The sequence below is a fragment of the Chelon labrosus genome (genome assembly GCF_963514085.1).
Source record: "Chelon labrosus genome assembly, chromosome: 17".
In the NCBI taxonomy this organism is placed as follows: Eukaryota; Metazoa; Chordata; class Actinopteri; order Mugiliformes; family Mugilidae; genus Chelon; species Chelon labrosus.
The window spans coordinates 6,610,131-6,628,946 of NC_140350.1; the positions used below are offsets into that span (position 1 = coordinate 6,610,131).

Consider the following 18,816-nt stretch of genomic DNA (forward strand, 5'->3'; position numbering starts at 1 on the left):
ATGCGTCGGCTAGATCCATATTTTAACTCCAACTTACCTTAGCTCCATCTTCCTACGCAAGAAATTATTATCTAATAATAAATCTTTTCCAGTTTATGTTGTCAAAAGATGACGTTTTAAGTTGGCGTACTAAAGCTTCCAACAGAAAGTCACATCAGTAAATCCCACGCCGACGTCCAACTTTGATTTTGTAAAGCCTAAATATGCCATTGAGCATCATGCAATACAATGATCCAGTCATGTCCTTTGTTCACGTGTTATTCGCTTACAGTGGGATGACATGCATGATCAAAGGCAGGCATTGATTTTAGTCAGCTTTTTTGTGCTGTAGTCTATAATTCTTGCTTTACTGACTAATGATGTACTGCCCTTTTGTGTTGCAGCCATATTGTTACATGTTATTCTTTAAAAATGTGAACAAATACAGGAGAAGATTATGAGTAGATTTTTTTAGGGCTTGTGCATTGTGCTGGATCAACACAATGCACCTCTCTTGGGAAAAACCAATTGCTGTATGGAGACATTTAAAAGTCTGACAGCCTGAAGCCTAGATCTTATCCTTTCACTCTTTCCAGTTGGTTTGCCATTAATGCTAACACACACATACACTTATACACACATTCCTCACCCTAACCCTAGGCCCGCAATTGACATAATGTATTCCCTAGCCCCTTATCCTTACCCTAATCATCCCAACTAAATGCCAAACCAGAAGCTCATCCTAATTGTAACCTGAACAATAAAACTCTTAGAGAAGTGTTAACCCTTCCCTGTGAGGAAAAGCTAAAATGTCCTCGCAACCACAAATGTCCTAACAACATTGGTGTTCCATCAAGGCTTGATCGTCACAGCGATAGCAAGACAAGCACACACACGTGCACAGTTTGTTGAATGTTGACCTTTCCAGGGAATGAACCGGTGCTTATGTGTTGAGATTGGTTGTTTTCCAAAGAGGCAGGCATACAGACACTTCAGTTGCTTTCTACTCTACCTGAACCAAATGTATTCACTGTGTGTTCTGTTGGGGGTGCAAAGAGTTGTAGAGACAGTTAGTAATGGCCCTTTTTACCACACAGCTTGACGGCTTATTAATATTTGATAAATGTAGGTTTGTGACGCTCCAGGAAGACTAGCAGGCAGCTTTGTGTTTTTTTTATTTTTTTAATATTGTGTGTGTGGCACTTGTGTTTCCTTTGTTTGGCTATTCCCCTTGAATGATGAGGTATTTAGGAGGCGGTGGGCAGCTTTGCTCTCAAAAGCCCAAAGTCAGGTGTCTGTCTGTGAGTGTGTATGAGTGTGTGGGGGTGTGTGTTGTCCCAGATTTAAGACAAAGGAGGTGTAAGGCTGTACAGTACATCAATCTATTTTTGATGAAGTGCCACTCACCGACCTCCGTCTGCTTGGCTTTCGCTTTACGTGAAGCTGTGCATGTGGGTTTGTGTGTGTTTTTGTCATGCCTATGTGAATTTCCGCCATCATACTGCCACATTCATAGTCATTAATAATCATAAGATGCATTAACACATGCATTAAATGCCTTGAGACACACACACACCCACCCACACACACACACACACACCCCCACACACAAAGATACGACCTCTGGCTAGATGAGCTCTTGGGGTACCTTGTCGTTAAATGTGTGTACGTTTCCCCCAGCTGGCACATACCAGCTCAGACAAAGAGAGGTGCTCGGGGCCCCGTCCTCCTCCTGCGATGGTTATAGGGGGGTGAAGTGGTGGGGAGTGTTGGCGGGGTTCCTCCTGTCAGCCTTTGTGTCCTAATTGAAGTTTTTCTGCCTCTCAACCCTCCCGTTTTTTCCTTCCCCCATGCTGGTTAGAGGAGGACGAACGGGGGGGGGAGGAGAGGACCTGACAGAGGTTTGAGGGGAGGCTTTCATATCGGGCTTTGTTGCCGCTGGCATGATGCTTGTCTCTCGTTGCCCTCCTTTGTATCACATGCGTTCATAAAGACAGAGATAGTTAGGCCAGATGAAAAGAAAGGGTGCTGTGTGGCGATGCTGTCAGTGCTGTTTCTATGAATCACGTGCAACAGGAGAACTAATGTGCCAAACGAGCTAATTCACCAATTAAAACGTGACAGAGATCATTTGAAAATCATTTGCGCAGACTATAAAGTTTTGAATTGCACTGAATTGTGATAAAATGGTGACTTGTTTGTCGGCTTTGGTTGTACAGTCACAAGTTTCTGGGTATATGGTTATAGCTTTAACGCTGAGATTATCCCGAAAGTACATTTTTATCATTTAATAATATACATATAGAGAAGATACAGACTGCAACATGCCCTTTAAATACCTTGGAGAGTGTACATAATTTTGGTGTTTGCCAGTACAGTTCTGTATTTTATCAGCTGATACAGCAGTCAGTATTCAGCTGAGTCCACACACAAGCTCTCGTGTGTGCATCTCTCATCTCTCGCACGTGTCTGTGTAGCTGAGTTGGGGGCACAGTCAGTTACCACGGGAACAGAAAATGGGACTAGCTTAAAACATGACATGTGAACCAGAGACTGGCTCTCTCACTTTCTTCTCCTCTGTCTCACTGACCCCAATGACTGACTCGGTTTCACACAAAGCAGCTCATTGTTGTGTTTGGCAGTGAAGCAGCAGCAGCAATCAAGAGCTCATCATGTAGTGCACCTAGTGATAATCATGCGTCGTGATACATGTGAGAAGTCTATTCTCTTGTTTTATTTTGTAGCAAAATAAAATACAATTTGCATCAAACCACCCTGAAGAGAAGGCAACACTCTCTTTAGGAAGACTCACTATTTCCTGTGCATATTATGTTTTAGAAATCCCAAATAATATTGCCTTAAACTGAGTAGCTGCTCATTGTTTTGCATTAGTGACTGAAAACAGTGCCTCCCATTACACATGGCACGATGCACAAAGTGCTTAAATTCTTGTAAGTTTGATAGAATCTTCTTCTTGGTCTTAGTCTGAACACACAGGGAGCTATTTATGGTCTTTGTAGCATGTGACAGTTATGTTTACTTACAGGAAGAAGCTATTGGTCTTTGTTCTCAGCGTTTAATGCTTGGTTTTACGCATTCTTCCTCACTAGTGTTCTGTTGAAACCTCAGTGACCTTTACCTAATTAAAACGAGAAGGAACATAACAAAGAGTTGCGCCACTGTCAAGTTTTAAAGAAGCTTGAGTGTGAAGTGAAACCTGGAAAGAAAAGGGTCTAGATAGCGAAATAAATTGTGAATCCGTGTCATAGTATGAGGAGAGAAGCAGGAAGAGCAAGAGAGAGAGTTTGTAAGTTAATTCACATCTCACACAAACCTCGTCAGTTAATATGCACCTCTTCTGAATTCCTGCTTCTGCTCAGAGAGAGGGAGAGAGAGAGTCTGAAGAGCTATTCGCGCAGAGAGAGAGAGAGAGGAGGGGTGGATGGGAGTGAGCAAGCCAAAGAGAGAGAGAGAGAGGGAGTGCTTCTCCCTTCCCCTAGCAACGGTCGGCGGTGTCCGTCTCCAGCCTGTTGTTTTCTCTCGCTCTCCCACACACACAGACACGGACTCTCACTCATACACTCCTTCGACTCGCTCGCCCGTCAGCCTGTTGGACCCCGGGGTGTCTTTTAACGTTTTTTTTTTTTTTTTGGTGACAAATGGTCCTTTTTGCTTCTCCCCGCGAGATGAAAGCTGTTTTTCAAGGATAAGGAAAAGAAGAGAGGCGACGAGAAAAGCAGCGACAGAAAAGGACAGAAGGAAGAAGCAGAGTAACAGAGATAGTGAGAGGTAGAGGAGGATGGAGCCCCTCAGTGCTCGTGGCCTGCCCCGGCTCTCTTGGATCGACACCCTCTACAGCAGTATGTATCTCACCATCCATCTATTTACTCCTCTCCACTCATCGCCTCTCATTTATCTGCGCGCTCGGCTTTACCTCTAGCCATTTTCCCCTGCACCCCCCTCTTCTCCATCTCATGCGCTGCCTGTTCTCGTTACAACCACAGCTGCATGCACACAGTGAACACTTTGCATTTTCTCAGGACTTCTAATTAGTGTGCATCACTGTGGCTGTCTATAACAAGACGGTCAAATCCCCCCACGTAAACACGCACTTTTATTGCCTCCGTTCCCTGATAGTGGCAACAACTCGTGTCGGATGCTGTTAGGCTCTTTGCTGGCTTTGAGGCACAGAGGCAGGGGAAAGCCTGGAGATGTATAGCGCGACGGAGTGTGAGTCATACTTACAACCTGGAGGTAGAACTTTATGTTCCATCCTATCGAGGACGCAAGCTGTCTAATGTTGAATTTTTAATCTTTTCTTTATGGTGGTCTTCATCCTGTGCTGCTACAGTGTGACATGTTACACATACTGTACGCTGGGTCAGATCAGATCAGCTGTTGACATTGTTTTTGAGTTGCAATGCTGATTAATGAGACCCTACTGTTTAAAATCGTATATAAGCGCGACCAATTGAATGAGGATGATTTACGTAGATGAAGAATCATGTTGCGTGTTGTAATTCAGAGTAGTGACTGTGTGACGCTCTTTGAAAGGATACACACATCCAGCCAGGCACAGCTGTGATTCCTTGTTGGTGTGTTGGGTGCTGTGTGTGCTTTGGGAGTATTAGGCACATGACACAGCCTTTTGGGATTTGCTCTGCCGTGTGACCATTGTTTCTTTGCATTAATCTGCAGAGCGCTAGTGATTGGGAGAGGAAAAAAAGAAGAAACACAATGTACAATAGTGTTCTCAGAAGTGTATTAGCTGGCCAGCTGTTGATAAGTTCTTAGAACTCTTGTAAACACGCTGAAGGCAGCTACATGAGCAATAATGTAATCACTGCACCGTACTGAACAGGTGTATGATTTGGTACATTATTATTACTGTACCTGGATGTTAACCTTTGTAGCTGAATGATGTATGAAAATGAATTACTGCAAAATACACATGTGGTTGTGGTTTGTCACGTGTCCAAGACATATTTTGTATGATGCCGTATTATTTTCAGAGAAGCTTTAAAGTCAGAGTAGGTTGAGCTTGTGAGCAATACACTTTTCCTTTTGTTGCCAAGAGGAGAAGATTGATGCCACTGTCATGCCTACACACTGATGCTGTATAGAGATCCAGCAGAGCAGCATTAGTTTTAGTTTAGTATAAAAGCAGGAGCATGCCTGAAAAAAAAATCAAAAAAATCCACCTGTACCCAACTTTAAAGCTGACTGGTTAATATGATAAATCTTTAGTTTAATCCAAGCTGATGCCTGAAGCTAACTTTTAATTAGTGAAAGTCTTGCCAGGAAAGGAAGACACAGTAGACACAGTAAAGGATTTTTCTTTTGCCTTTATTTAGTTCTGACAAACTGAGGTTTGAAAAATGTAAATTTTAATATATATATAAAAAAAACACAAGACAAACTATCTGTGTAGCAAGCCAATCTCTCTTCAAAGTCTATATTGATTAAGAACATAAATAGAAACTTTATTTCTTGTTTGTCTTAGTGTGATAACCACACAGTGATCCTTTCAAAATAAGATACATTTGAAATATTACAGTTATATTATTACAGAGTTGTTCTACAAGTCAACAAGCACAATTTCAAATATCCTATTCCTACTGAAATACGTCCATTGTGCATTATTGTGTAGCTTAAAACTAATAAGACAATCTACAGTCAGCTGTTAGGTGACTTTGTAATGTCTCAGACCGTCATGTCAGCCAGCAGCTGTCAGCCTGCACTATACAGTATGTTACCTGATTGGAGGCTACCACAGTTGAACATGTGACCCTTAACTTGCAGGTCATAATTGAGTCTCCCATGGCGACATTGTTATTGACGCCATGTAAATAAAATTGGATTAAATAAAAATCCATTTTCATTTCCCAAATGTCACCGTTTTCCGGTCAGTGTTGCCAGTTACTGGTAACCGTGAACGCATCACAAAGGTGGAAATTCTCATTAGTCCACTTTTTAGAAATGGATCAGGTCAGTGTAACTGAATGATAATGAATTATTGCCGTCAGGGACTGCGCTGTATACTCGGTCTCTGTGCTATTTTCACATATTCTATTTGGGTGTTTCTGTGAAGAGAATATCATCATTTAACTTCTGAGGTGTTTTCTCACACTGGTAATTCTGTAAGAGGATGTGCACACTAAGAGACAGGGCCATTACCATTACAACAGACCTGATGGAGGATTAACAATGACCTATTCTCAGAGGAAAGGGCACATTCGTTTTTATGCACCTGTCATTTCACCATCCTTTTGCTTCCCCAATCCCTTGAGTCCTTGTGTGTTTTGTGATATGAAGTTGGTGCATTTCGGGCTGAAGGACTGATCCTCTTCCTCCACTTTTGTGAGCCTTCAAGGGACTACTGTTAAGTGTGCTTCCTCTGTGCTACTACACTGACCCTGAAACAGCCTATTCACCAGTTTGCATTCTCACAAGGCATTTTGCTGTAGTGGATCACTAAATATGAGCTGCAATTGCATCCTTTTCTTTTTTTTAAAGCCTTCTAACCATGTTAATGGCTCAGCGTTAAACAGTGACCACACGTCCTTAACTCCCTGAGTAGAGCGGGGGTGAGTGGTCAGAGCCACAGCAACACTGTTCCCCCGAGAACCTCCAGTCTTTCTGCCGAGCTCCACTGTTCTTTTCCCCAGCATCTTCTCAGGAGCCCTGTGTTTGATGTGCGAATGCTTCTATTGAAACACAAATACAAGCACGTACTTACACACAGCAAAAGTAAATAGAGAATGAATATGCTGCATGAGCTGAAGGGAAGGTGCACAAATACACTTCCGAACAAAATCACCAGCCCAGACCTCTCATCACTCATCTTCTGCCCCATTTGTCCGGTCAGCAGCATAAGTGGTAGACTCCCAGACGGCTATTAGTGTGTGTGCGTATTTGTGTGTGTTTCAGTTACAAATACTTGAACAAAAACACCTATTTCCCTCGCATCCTGTCGGTCTCTCTTTTTTTTTTTTATTATTTTTCTTCTCGTCTCTATCTGAGTGGTTCATCGCTGTCTCAAGTGTGTTTCTCACACATGCACTAATCACTTTTCTCATAATTCGCTGTGTGGTAAAAGGTTTTTTTTTCTACCCATGATCTGATTTTCGAAGCATTTCGTTGCTGGTGCAGTCTCCACTTTCTGTCTTAAATCCCTACTCAATCAGTTAGCCTGGTATTGTGTATCATATTGGTTGTTTTATTTCTTTGTTAGCAGTCTGTGGACAGTGGCTATTTAGTCCTGTTGTTTGTTGCTCTTAAATGTTAGAAGTGTGAATGTGTTTCTCCTAATCTCCCCAAGAATTAGACCAGTACAGTTCTTGGACAATAGCAACAAATTTCACAGAAATTTCACAAAATTTAACAAAATCTCAAAAAAATGTCATTTAGAGCAAATGTTAGGTCATTATCTATCTTAGACTATTAGACTATGTTGATTGAACCTATGATCAGCTGATGAAGATATAGCATTTATGTATTTCCACTATTATGAAATGAGTCTGTAGTTACTTTTGCACCAAAAATACTGTATTAACTTAGTGTGAATGAAATCTTTATGAACAGATATCTGGATATGAATCCATATGGATGAATTATTACATTAGGTTTAGTTTGCTTTTACGCTGGTTTGCAGTGGGATTAGTATAGTTTCCCTGATTTTCACTTGTTTCACTGGAAACCTTCAGTTTCAAAGGCATGTTTGCCTCAAGTCCATCATATATGTGCTTTAACTGTAGTTCTGCCTCTACCTCCACAGCCTGAGTGCCAGACGGACTCTGATTCTTGACTGGCAGCCTGTAACCTTCAGAGAATTAGCCAGGCTCGTCTCTGGTTTGCTCCAGTGCCTCGTGCTGTCAAAGCAACATCAAAGGACTGCTAGATTATGTAATAGCCAGAATTTGGGCACTTTGGCATGGCAGAGCGAAGGTGGCACGTGCGCATGCAGAGACATATGCATGCACATATGTCAAAATGAATTTCCCTAATCTGGGTCGCACTGAGGGAACATTAAAACAAATCCAATCTCAGTTTCGTACATCCTGTCACTGCTGGGAAGTACTTGGCTTCTGCCCAGCAAACCATTATAAAATATTATTATGTAAGGATGGGGCATTTAGCAGTGCTTTAAGGGTTAACACATGCTGCATAATCCCTTCTTTCTGCTTTCACATAGTAATATAGAAAAACATGGATGAGAGGTAATCTGCTGCATATTCTGCTGCACTCTAATCATAAACTGTAAAAAACAAAAATAAAGACAACTGATGTAGTGTTGATTCGTGAATCTTACAAATCCTAGGTTTGAAGTGGATTATGTTTGCAGTTAATGTTGGACAAGTGAGCAGTAATCCCCATGGCGAATTCTCCAGATACCTGGTAACTGTGCATCTAAACAAACATGTATTAATTATTGTATTGGACACCAACTTATTCAACACTCAACACGTCACAGTTGGGACTTTAGATGCTTTAATAAAAAAAAGGATTATGTTGCTTATTCAAAATGAATCATTAATGAGAATGAAATAATACCACTTATTTGGTTGTCCCTCCTCATTCCATTACGCTGCGTTTCTCACGTTGTTAAAGTTTTTGGTCTGTTTGACCTCTGCAGCACATAAACCGTAATGGATGGACATCACTGCTGGCTAGCAGCTCCTGACAGACTCCGACCCAGCCCCAGTTCTGTCTTTAAGTGTTTAATGTTAGTAGTTTGTTGGCTGTCACAAGGCTCGCCTGAGCAAAAGGGGCCACAGCGGAGTGATTCTGGATAGCTTTCTGGCACAGTGTCCTGGGTGAATTTAATACCACCAGGGATGTGTCATTTATCACAGCCTACAAATCTATTTTGACCACACTACCTCTATCAGTCTCAATCTCACCATGCTCCAATAGTCCCCGCAGTGCCTGGAACAAATCCAAATCAATGGCATGTGATAGTGTTTCCAAACAGGCCAATTGTGGCTTAACCGCAAATAACAGCACAAAAAGTGTCCCTAATACCCCATTGTTTAATGAAGATGCCATGGTTTCTTTGTGGGTACAAAGTTGGAGCGATTTTCCATTCATGTAACATTAATTATTCAAAGAAGCAAAGGTCACAAGGACAACACTTAAAGAATCTGTCTGCAATTACAACTGTATTTGAAAAATAATAATAATAAAAGTGTAACTAACCTTCTGTGACAACAATAAATGTCAGTAAACGCCTGATCAAACCATTATTAATCATTCAGTTGCTGTTTTGCATTGTAGGAGTGAAACAGTATCTTCCCACTGTCTCCTCCATCATACTGATCAATACACAATCTGTTCATTCCTTCCTCTGTACTGTAGCTATAGAAACAGACTTTTAGTACTGTTGTCAGATGCGCACACACACTGTGAGGGAGAAAGAATCTTGAGTCAGCCAAAAGCGCTGTCGTTATGTAATACAGTTTCTCTACAATGCCATGCTTCTCTGCTTTGTTTTGAGGCATCTTCTTCCCATTGCACTTCCATGCTTATGTAATGTTGCACGATGCTGGAAACACTGATGGGAATGTCTAACCTACATAACATATATAGAGCCATCAAATATTTTATCATAGGTTTTAGTTAAGGACTGTGTCAGAATCCACTTCAGAAGACAGCCCATGTTACATTTTGTGCTGTAGAGAAGCACATCTCATTACCACTACCCTGACAATCCATTAACATACAGTAACTACAGATGCATTCATTCAATCATTTCGATATTTTTGGAAACAAAAGCTGTTATCACAATTACAGTAACTGGGCATCTGCAGTGAAACATTAAAATGTGGATATGGTTAATTTCTCATCGTTTCAACTGAGTGAGTCCAGCTGACTAGAATGAAGGAGAGATCTGGCATCAAGTCATAACACTGTCTCTGCTGGGGTTCTGATGGCGGCGTGGGTTCATTCAATGACATCTTAATAATTTATGAAGCTTTTGGCTCAGCTTAGTGTGTTGTTATGGCTCTTTCACATACGGCAAACAATTTGAAGCAAAGACCTAATGTATGACAAAGAGATGAACATCATCCACATGCTGTTTGACACGTGGACCGATATTTCAATACTGATGTAAAAATCAACTATTTTTGTCTAAGTTTTATATGTATATCACTTTCAAAACTAATGTTGTTATTGGTTCCAGAAACTTAACCGCAATATTTTACCTCTAGTTGGGACATCTAGCAAACTGCTTTTCAAAGCTCATCTCATCGTGCAGCTTCCCTCTTTTTTTTTGCATCTCCCTTACACGTGGACAAATCTCGTTGCGCAGTTTTGCGAGATTTGTTGTGCCAAACTTGTTAACAGTTTATCTTGCAAAACTCACTATTTAGATTGTCATCTCTTGGTATGTATGCTGTTGATATTAGAGCTTTTGCAGTTTGACATTTTAATAATTTTTAGGATTTCCTAACTGGCGTTTTCCCATGCGTGTACGGTATTTAATATCTGGTTGACTCCAGATTCGATCCAATTAATCATGACAACATTACAAACTGACTAGGATCACTACTTTAAGCTGAGCTATGATCGAGCTATAACCTAGCAGTGTTACTTTCAGTGTCAAACGTCTTGCTACCTCATGTGGGTGAACCTCTGAAATCCTTTGTTGTGCTTGATGTTAGAGGGTGTGTCATGTGTCTGAGTGTGTTTGTGTTCTGGGAGTCTGTGGGGACCTTCACTATGGCCCAAGGGGTTGGAGCTGTGTGTGTGTGTGTGTGTGTGTGTGTGTCTGGTATGTTTCTATGGACTGCAGTCATCCTGCAGGGCTATGGTAACCACCAACCTCTTCTTCTTCTGCCACCCATGCCCTGTTCGCCTCAGCCAATCGTCGCAGACTGACTCCTCTGCCTCGACCAATGGTACGGCTGACATGTTTACATGCTCCCGGAAGGCAGGGGCCATCATTAAGCATTCAGGGTAGTCGAGCGGAAGCGAGGGGAGAAGGAACAAAAATGGAGGAGAGGTGGAGACAGGAAGGGGTGATGAGGCCATTATGAGTTGAGAGGGCTGATGGATGCACTCGAGCAACAACCGGTCACTCAGGCTCAGGTGAACAAATATAGGTCATATATTCCCTCAGGTTTTCTAAACTGGGCGTGTTTCACAGTCCTAAATCATGGGTATAAATTTGACTGTAAACACATGCGGTTACATGTTTACCCTCAGACTGTATCCATTAACATGCAGGTCGTCCTTTCTCTCTGTCTCGTTCTTTGTGTCTTTGTGTATACGTGTTCGTGTGTGTCATAAAAGATTAACGACCCCAGTAAGCGTTGGCCTTCTGCTCTCAGTATGTTGTCTTTCTGCTGGGGTCAAAAGAAGATGTTCACCTTCAGCCTGGTTATCCCTTTGACATGAGGGGATATTTTGAGGTGAAGACGGAGTAAGCCACTGTTGTCCCTTCTTGTATTCCTCACTGTCCTCTAGCTGTCTGAGAGTAATGAAAACGATTCCATCCAAACAGCACTAGGACATCTCATCCCTGTCCAGGACTAATGTGCTGGCGCTGGAAAACCATTATATCTTCTCTGCATGCTAGCTTCGCAGCAGCAACTCCAGTTAGTGATCTTGTAATCCAGAGTAAAATAGATTAAATAAAATGTTTCTGCTATCACCGTGAAGTTTCATTTAATATTGGCCCATCATCTCGCTGCTGTTTGTTGTTTAATCTTCTTCATCTCCTTTCTATGGCGAGGCCACTCTTCTAAATCCCTGTCCACTTTTTATTTACCACTTAACGGTGACCTTTAGCGGATAGACTAAACTCAAAATCAATGGAGTGATATCCGCAAGGCCCCTCTCCACTCCGCGTGTGTGTGAAGCGTGCTCACAAACATCGTGCCAGCTGGCCTTGTGCTCCGAGTGCTCTCTCGGTTTATCAGTCGTCATGCTGCATCCCCGCACCCCCTCTTATCTCTCCTGTCACTCTCTCCAGTGTCTCTTTTAATAGAAAAGTCCTCCAATGAACTCCTACAACAAATGCTAAGGTCAGCCTCATTGTCTGCATAGTCTCTGCTACATTTACATTCATACATGGATGGGTGGTGATGTGTGAGACGCATTGTTGTTTTTACAGCTTGGCACATATAAATCGGTAACAGTCTGCTAATGGTTGGTGCGTATGGGCGGAGAATAGAAATCTGCAGGCACCCCATTTCAATTAGTTTCACAGTTTATTTTGGAGGAGTCGTACTTAATTGCATTTTTGCCATTTTCTCTTATGTAGGTGTTTCTTGGGATTGTTGTCAACCCCTACCTTTGTAAATTGTGTACATTTTACATTTGTGAAGAAACAACTTAATTCTGTATATTAAGTCTTGTTCCATAAAGAATTTAACTTTTTTTTTCTGCAAGATGTGGGTGTATTTAAATAGATATTGTCTTTGCTAAAGATAAAATAGCTATTCGGGTTCACAAGTTCTGATGTGTTGCCCCAGCAGCCTCATCCTTGATTTTTTTAATGCCTTTTTATTTCATGCATAAAGTTACCTGGTTGTTAGCTTCCTATATTGTTAGCCTTGTTAGCCATTCTGACTTCTAGACGCTATTAGTTGCCTAGCAACTGTGCTCTTGCAATTTCCGGCTGATGTTACCACTTGAGCTCCAAGCCTTTTGTCTACACAACTCCCCGTGTTGTAACCACAAGATTACAAGTTCCATTTGAAAGCAGCATAATCCCAGCCACTGCGCAGTGTTTTGCTATCTGGAAAGCCTTTGGAGGCAGTAATCTGTTTTTCTAGCTTACATTATTGTCTTATAACAAGGTCACACCAAAATGCAGGGATGTTTTCCTTGTTTGATATTGTTTCATAGAGACAACTTACTTCCAGCAGCCTTATTTGAAAGTGGATGCGTTGTTGTGTTGCATGTTTTTAAAGCTTGAAAGTAAAAGGAACTGGCTTGGTATGGTTGTTTTCACATTAGTAAGACTGATATGCATAGACCTGTGTGGCATTTCAGAGTTAGCTGAATAACATAATTTAACAGGATGTTGACACATTTTCAAAATTAAATTGCTTAGTTTTTTCACCAGCAGTTTGGCCCTTATGTTCTCCTCAGCCAAAAAAAAAAAAACTCTCAGAAAACTACCATCTCAGTATCTCCTCGCTCTGCTGAAATGGCAAGTTAGATCCAGCAGAAAGTTTCATGTGCTCTCGCTTAGAGTGTACTCCCACACACTGGCATTTAAGTTTGTTTCTTCACCACTCCTTTTTTGTATGATTCGTGTCAAGATCAATTCATTCCTTGTCACAAACATTTTCACCATTTTCTGTCACACACAGTCTCTTCTTTTGATATCGAGAGTATAATAATGGTGTTATTATGATGTAAAACACTTGGATGACCTCACTGAGCCGCTGTTCACTGTGTCCGCCTCTATCTGACACACCTACAAAGCATCAGGCTGGCTGCCTTTAATCTGCATCATATTCGCCTAATTGGGCTGCGGAGTGCAATAAATAGACACTACAATCACTGGTAAGGGTTGCCCCGAGGGCCATTGACAACTGCTTGCATTTTAATAGCATCACTCATTGTAGCTCTTTTGTTTCACTGCACGGTTTGATACACTTTCCATTAGCACATGCCCACGAACACACACAGGGTACGCACAGGGTACGCTGAAGCATGGATGCCCACGCATTAGAGCTGTTGTGCTGAAGGTGGGTGTGTTGGCAGGGAACGGCTCTACAGTCCATGTGAAGGATTGTGTTTGTACCTGCTCACAAACACGGGGAGTAATCTGGGTAGTGGGTTGTGAAATATAGGTGATTGGTAAGGGTTGTGTAGATGTTTGGGTTTGTGCGTGCGCAGGCAGGTACAGCTTCGGGCTTTGCGTATGTGTTAGTGTGACGGTGGTTGCCCTAATCTATGGAAGCAGTGGGTTATATCCAACCAGTGTGAACCTTGGGGATTTAGGCCAGCTAATTACAATGTATAGTGGCTGGCTGCCATGGTAACATGGTTGGTTGGGTTTGGGGGCTTTAGGGACAAGGGGGTAACAGCAATTCATGCATGTGGGTCTGCAGTGGAGGGGGTCCTTATCTCTTCCTACCTACAGGCGTATGGCACATGAAGATATGCAGCAGTAGTAGAATTGGCATTCATCTGAGGTATTAAGGGACAATCCTGCCTTTTATTGGGCTCTCTCCTGGCTGGATAGAGCTCTGGATGTGTGCGGACAGGTTGTGGAGCAGATAATGGGCAGACCTCTACATTAGCCTCGTCTGAGTACATTTGTAGTGGAATGTTTTGATTTCAGATTCATACGGTCTCTCTTTTTTCTTGTTCCGTTGAAGCATCTCTCCGTTTTTTACTCTCTCTTTCTCTCCATGCTTCCTTCCGCTTTTCTTTCTCTCTCAAGTAACTAATGTGTGGGAGTCCTGCAGCTTATTGACCTTTTAAGTGTGCGCAGCCTACTTCCTGAGCACAGTGGTTAGCTCTATCAGAGGCCGAGCATTATCATCCCGATCAGGCTGGATGAGGGAAAGGAGGAACAAAGACCTCAGCTTAACTGGATGACTCAGTCTCTGAGACCGCAGCTGCTCACTGCTCTGGACGACGGCTTAGTTAGCATCACTCAGCATCACTGGAGCCTCAAGTCACGGGACGATGATGTTTGCTGAGACAGAAGGTGTGCATGTTGACATTTTTACATCGCTGTTCTCTTCACAAGTTTGGCGTACACTCACTTGCCAAAACATTAGGTACACTAGTGAAAACAAATGCGTTCTAATACGAGACTAAGCTCAGTAAAGAGATTATATTAACTAATCTCTATAATTTGAAAATCTTTGATAGTAAGTTGCTACTAGTGAGAGATAAAAATGTCGTGTCTCATGTGAAATTGGATTACAATTCGTAAAAACGTACCCATTAGACATGAATATATTTATAATGAAACTGAGAGAGAGAGGCATGAACGAAGTGCTACACCATTAACATGCATCACTAGCAAAAGTCAGTTCGTAGGTTGTCAAGCTGAGAACGGAAACGCATACCTGGACAAACTTTAAATGCATAATGGCATCCAGTTTTGCTTTTGGAGAGGAATTGTTAAATGTTGTGTGTAGTGGTGATCTGGTATGCTGTGCTGAATTTTCTTCCTTCTGTTTTCACTCCCCAGGTTAGCGCTGTCTTGATACTGACAGCTAAAGGGAAGAGTTTCTGCTTACTGCAGGCTGTGCTTTACTTGAGCTGCATGGTGTCACTGTGCACGTTTGAAGTTGTTGGGGTTCTAGTTTGTTGAGGGTGTTAGAAGACTATATGTTGCCAGCACCACACGTTTACACAAGGCATGTTGTTCTTTTCCTGACTGTATCTCAGCCAAGGAAACTCTGCTAACCGTTCATGTACACTTTTTGTTGGCTTCACCTGCTGCCTCACTTGTCTCCTTTGTCTCTGCTACCTTATCCGTCTTGTGTGTTTTCAGCTGTGGGGGCAGCACTTTTAGACGGGCTAGCGGCAAACTAAGACTCGAATGTAGATTTCATGTAAATTTCATCACTGCCAGTGCCACCACATGTCAGTTGTTCCAATACTAGCCGTTGGTATTAATGCACCCATGGAAACAATTGATTTAAGGGCTGAAGGAAGCAGGTGTGTGGACAATGGCGCAGTAAAGGGAGAATTAATTACAACAGGTCTGAATAAACAGACAGACCTGAACATGTTTAGTTGACTTTTAATATGAAATAAAATAGAACCCACAGTTTAAAAAAAAAAAAAAAAAAAGCAATACCCCCCCATTGAAAAACCTTTACATCAAAGAAAGTGTTGTAACTAATGTCGTAAGCTTTGCCCACTCAGTGGTCAGACCACTGAAGCGTAATCGTAACTTTAATTAGCTTATAGCTTGGGTGCCCTAGCTAGCAGCAGCCATGTAGTGACCTAATTAGTTTGCAAGCGTGAAACTAAATGAGCAACCTTCCAAAACTGAGTTTGCAGATAGAAATCTAAACTCAGAGTTACAGATAAGAACAAAAAAAAACACCTTTTTTGTAATGACGATGCACCGTTGATGTTCTGTTATTAGTGTGTGCTGAAGGTGACACATTCACACCTCTTTACGGTGTTACAGTGTTTGTTGACGTGCATTCCTGCCATATCCGGCTTTCTTCATGAAGCTGGTTATTTTCTTCACGAAGCGGGTTATTTTTAAAGCATTAGGACCTAAACGCACACTGCTGCTGACATCTTCACTACCTGCTCTGTATAGATTGTTTGATCCTCCACTCTGGAGTGGATGCCTGCAGCTGGAGAGCCATCAGTGTACAGGTCCTCATTATTCAGTTACAGCACGATACATATGGATTTTATCTATTATACTTGCAACAATGAATGTAGGGCTGTTGAGTAGAGTAGGCTGTAGAGATGTCACGTACCAGAAATCCGATACTCTTTACCATTGTCATTGAATTGCTTGTGAACGCCTCGCTGTATTGCACATGTTCACTGCATCCTCAGCTTAGGAGCAAACATGTTCCTAAGTTGATCCTGTGTGTTGTCAGGAAAGTGTACTCCAATACTTGCTGTTGTTTTTCTGCCTTAATGTTAGAGAACCTCACATTAAATGCCATTTTGTTTGCCGCTTCATTTCTTGCATGTGACAAAAATATAAGACTCAAATGGAATGGGAGAGGACATAGGTTGCTTTGATCTATTTTCTTTTTGGAATTTTCTTTTACATATTTGGCAGTCGTCACCCAAACATCGCTGAACTCACCTGTGAACACAAGCAGATCTGGCAATTAAGGGCTCCCCGAAAGATAAGACTTCCAACCATTCTGCCTGCTTTTCTTACAGATCTCCCGGTGGTGATGCAGTGAGCCATGAATGCATTTATTAATAAAAAATTAAATTACAAACTTAAACCTACATGGTTTAGAGAATGTCTTGCACATGGTAATAAATGAGGTATTGAGTATTTCTTCTTTTAAGATTTAAGATTGCATTGTAAATCACTGTGCAGCACACTTCTGCGTCACCCATTTGTCAGTCACTTCTGAGCTATCGACTTCCTTGTCAAATAAAATTCAAATTTAATGCTCTCTCCACGCATCTGTCGGCGTGTGAACATGTGGCGATGTTTTTTCTCAAACGTCAGTGCATATAATTGTGCGAGATCCGCGCGTGTGTGCGCGCTTCTGAAATAGGATGGGAGTGTCTGCTCTACCTAAGCTTGATTGATCACAGCTGAGATGGCTCAGGGTGAAGCAGCACGTAGTAAAGAACCTCATTTCAATGCTCTACATCTGCCTCTGTGGCTGGCAGCTGTTAATTCTCAACCAACAGTTTTAGATTTGGTTTCTTGATGGTGTGAACGGAAAAGCCTGTGAGGGCCTGATTATTCCTGGCTCTAAAAGCTAATGATGCAGAAAATCAGGAGCATCGTTTTTCATTTCTCAACTTAAAGTACTGTACAAATAGATGAAGCTAACTTTGAACTTTTGAATAGATATGAACATTTAAATTAGTTTATATACACAGCTTACCTTTTTATTTTGGATTTATTTATTTTTTTATTTGAAGGATCTGCGTATGTTAGCTCATAAAGAGGTTTCTTTTGTTGCTGGTTCTGTCGTCAGAGCCTCATGTCATGTTGCTGCTGTTGAAATACTTGGAGTAGCCGGCCCAGGCTGTGAAGATAGACTTTCATAAAGGCTTTTAATTTCCCCAGTGTCACCCCCTGGTTGTTAATTGCAGGACAGGGAGGTGTAAAAGATTACATGTACAACGTCAACACACACAGTGACCACACACCTGTCAAGCCACTGATGTGCTGTCACGCTGTCATGGCTCCACGAGGCCGGTGAGGCCAGTAGCTGAGCAGGAGACCACAGGAGGCTGCACGCTGTCTTTTTGTTTTCCTCCTACCTCTCTGTCTTTTATCTGGTCTTTGGAGAGTTGGATCTGTTACGGCTGAGCTCACTTACATCTTTTGAGAGCGGCACCGGAGACACAGAGGAATATCCTGTCATCCACACAAAACGCACACACTCACAAATACAGAATACACCGTGTACCGGTATATGTACAGTTAAAATTGAATAATAAACTGCCTGTTGAGACTTTCCCACACACACACACACGCTTTGTCCTTCTTTTATTACTACCCTGAGCTCTGGCTCATAAACAGAGCTCAGGTTTTTTACATTTCTGTTGTAAAAAAGTGTGTGTGTGTGCTCATTCACTGCAGACATGCCCCCTGCACAGAAGTGGCTCGCAAGGCTTCTTGTCGGTGCCCACACAGTGTTAGCTGACTGCAGGGCATGATGTAATCCTCCTTTCCTTTGCAAAAATTGCTGAGCAAGGCAGTGCAATTCCCTGATTGAATTCTCACACTGCAGCAGCAACTTTTTCTCCCCCTGATTTTATTAGTTTGCAGTGGGGACAGCGAGTCCAAACTCCTATAGATGGACAAGCCAGAGACAGCTGGGAGGGTGACGGTGTATTTATTCTGCATTGACTTTTCTTTCAGTTTTGCTTCCTGCTGATACCAACATGCAGTTGCATGTCCGCTGGGCAGCATTACACCAAGGTGAAGGCCATTTACATTATGTCACACTGTGAGGTTTTGGTTACAAGGCATCAGTTATTTACTACCTGTGTGGATTTTTACTTTTTATTAAATTATCTGACTGCCCACTGTGTTTCTGTTTTTGACCAAATAAGTGTTTTTTAATGTAAGAAATCAATACATTGATTTTATTTCACATTCATTTGTGATTTCTTTTACAAATAATTCCTTTGAGACAAATGAAAAGGAAAATGACACATGCGTTTTTAAGAATT

General features: G+C 41.9%; 1 protein-coding gene across 2 annotated transcripts in view; it reads left to right on the top strand.

The window, feature by feature from the left end:
- Window positions 1–18,816, top strand: part of abr (ABR activator of RhoGEF and GTPase) — a 122,420-nt gene that overhangs the window by 18,458 nt on the left and 85,146 nt on the right. The window contains exon 1 of one of the 2 annotated variants that reach the window (XM_084564069.1): window positions 3,148–3,839. The exons of the other annotated variant lie outside the window; for it this stretch is intronic. Within the exon in view, the coding sequence (XP_084420195.1) occupies window positions 3,779–3,839 (61 nt within the window). The 5' untranslated portion in view covers window positions 3,148–3,778. Of the gene's footprint in view, window positions 1–3,147; window positions 3,840–18,816 lie in introns of those variants that run through there. 2 annotated transcript variants of the gene reach the window in all.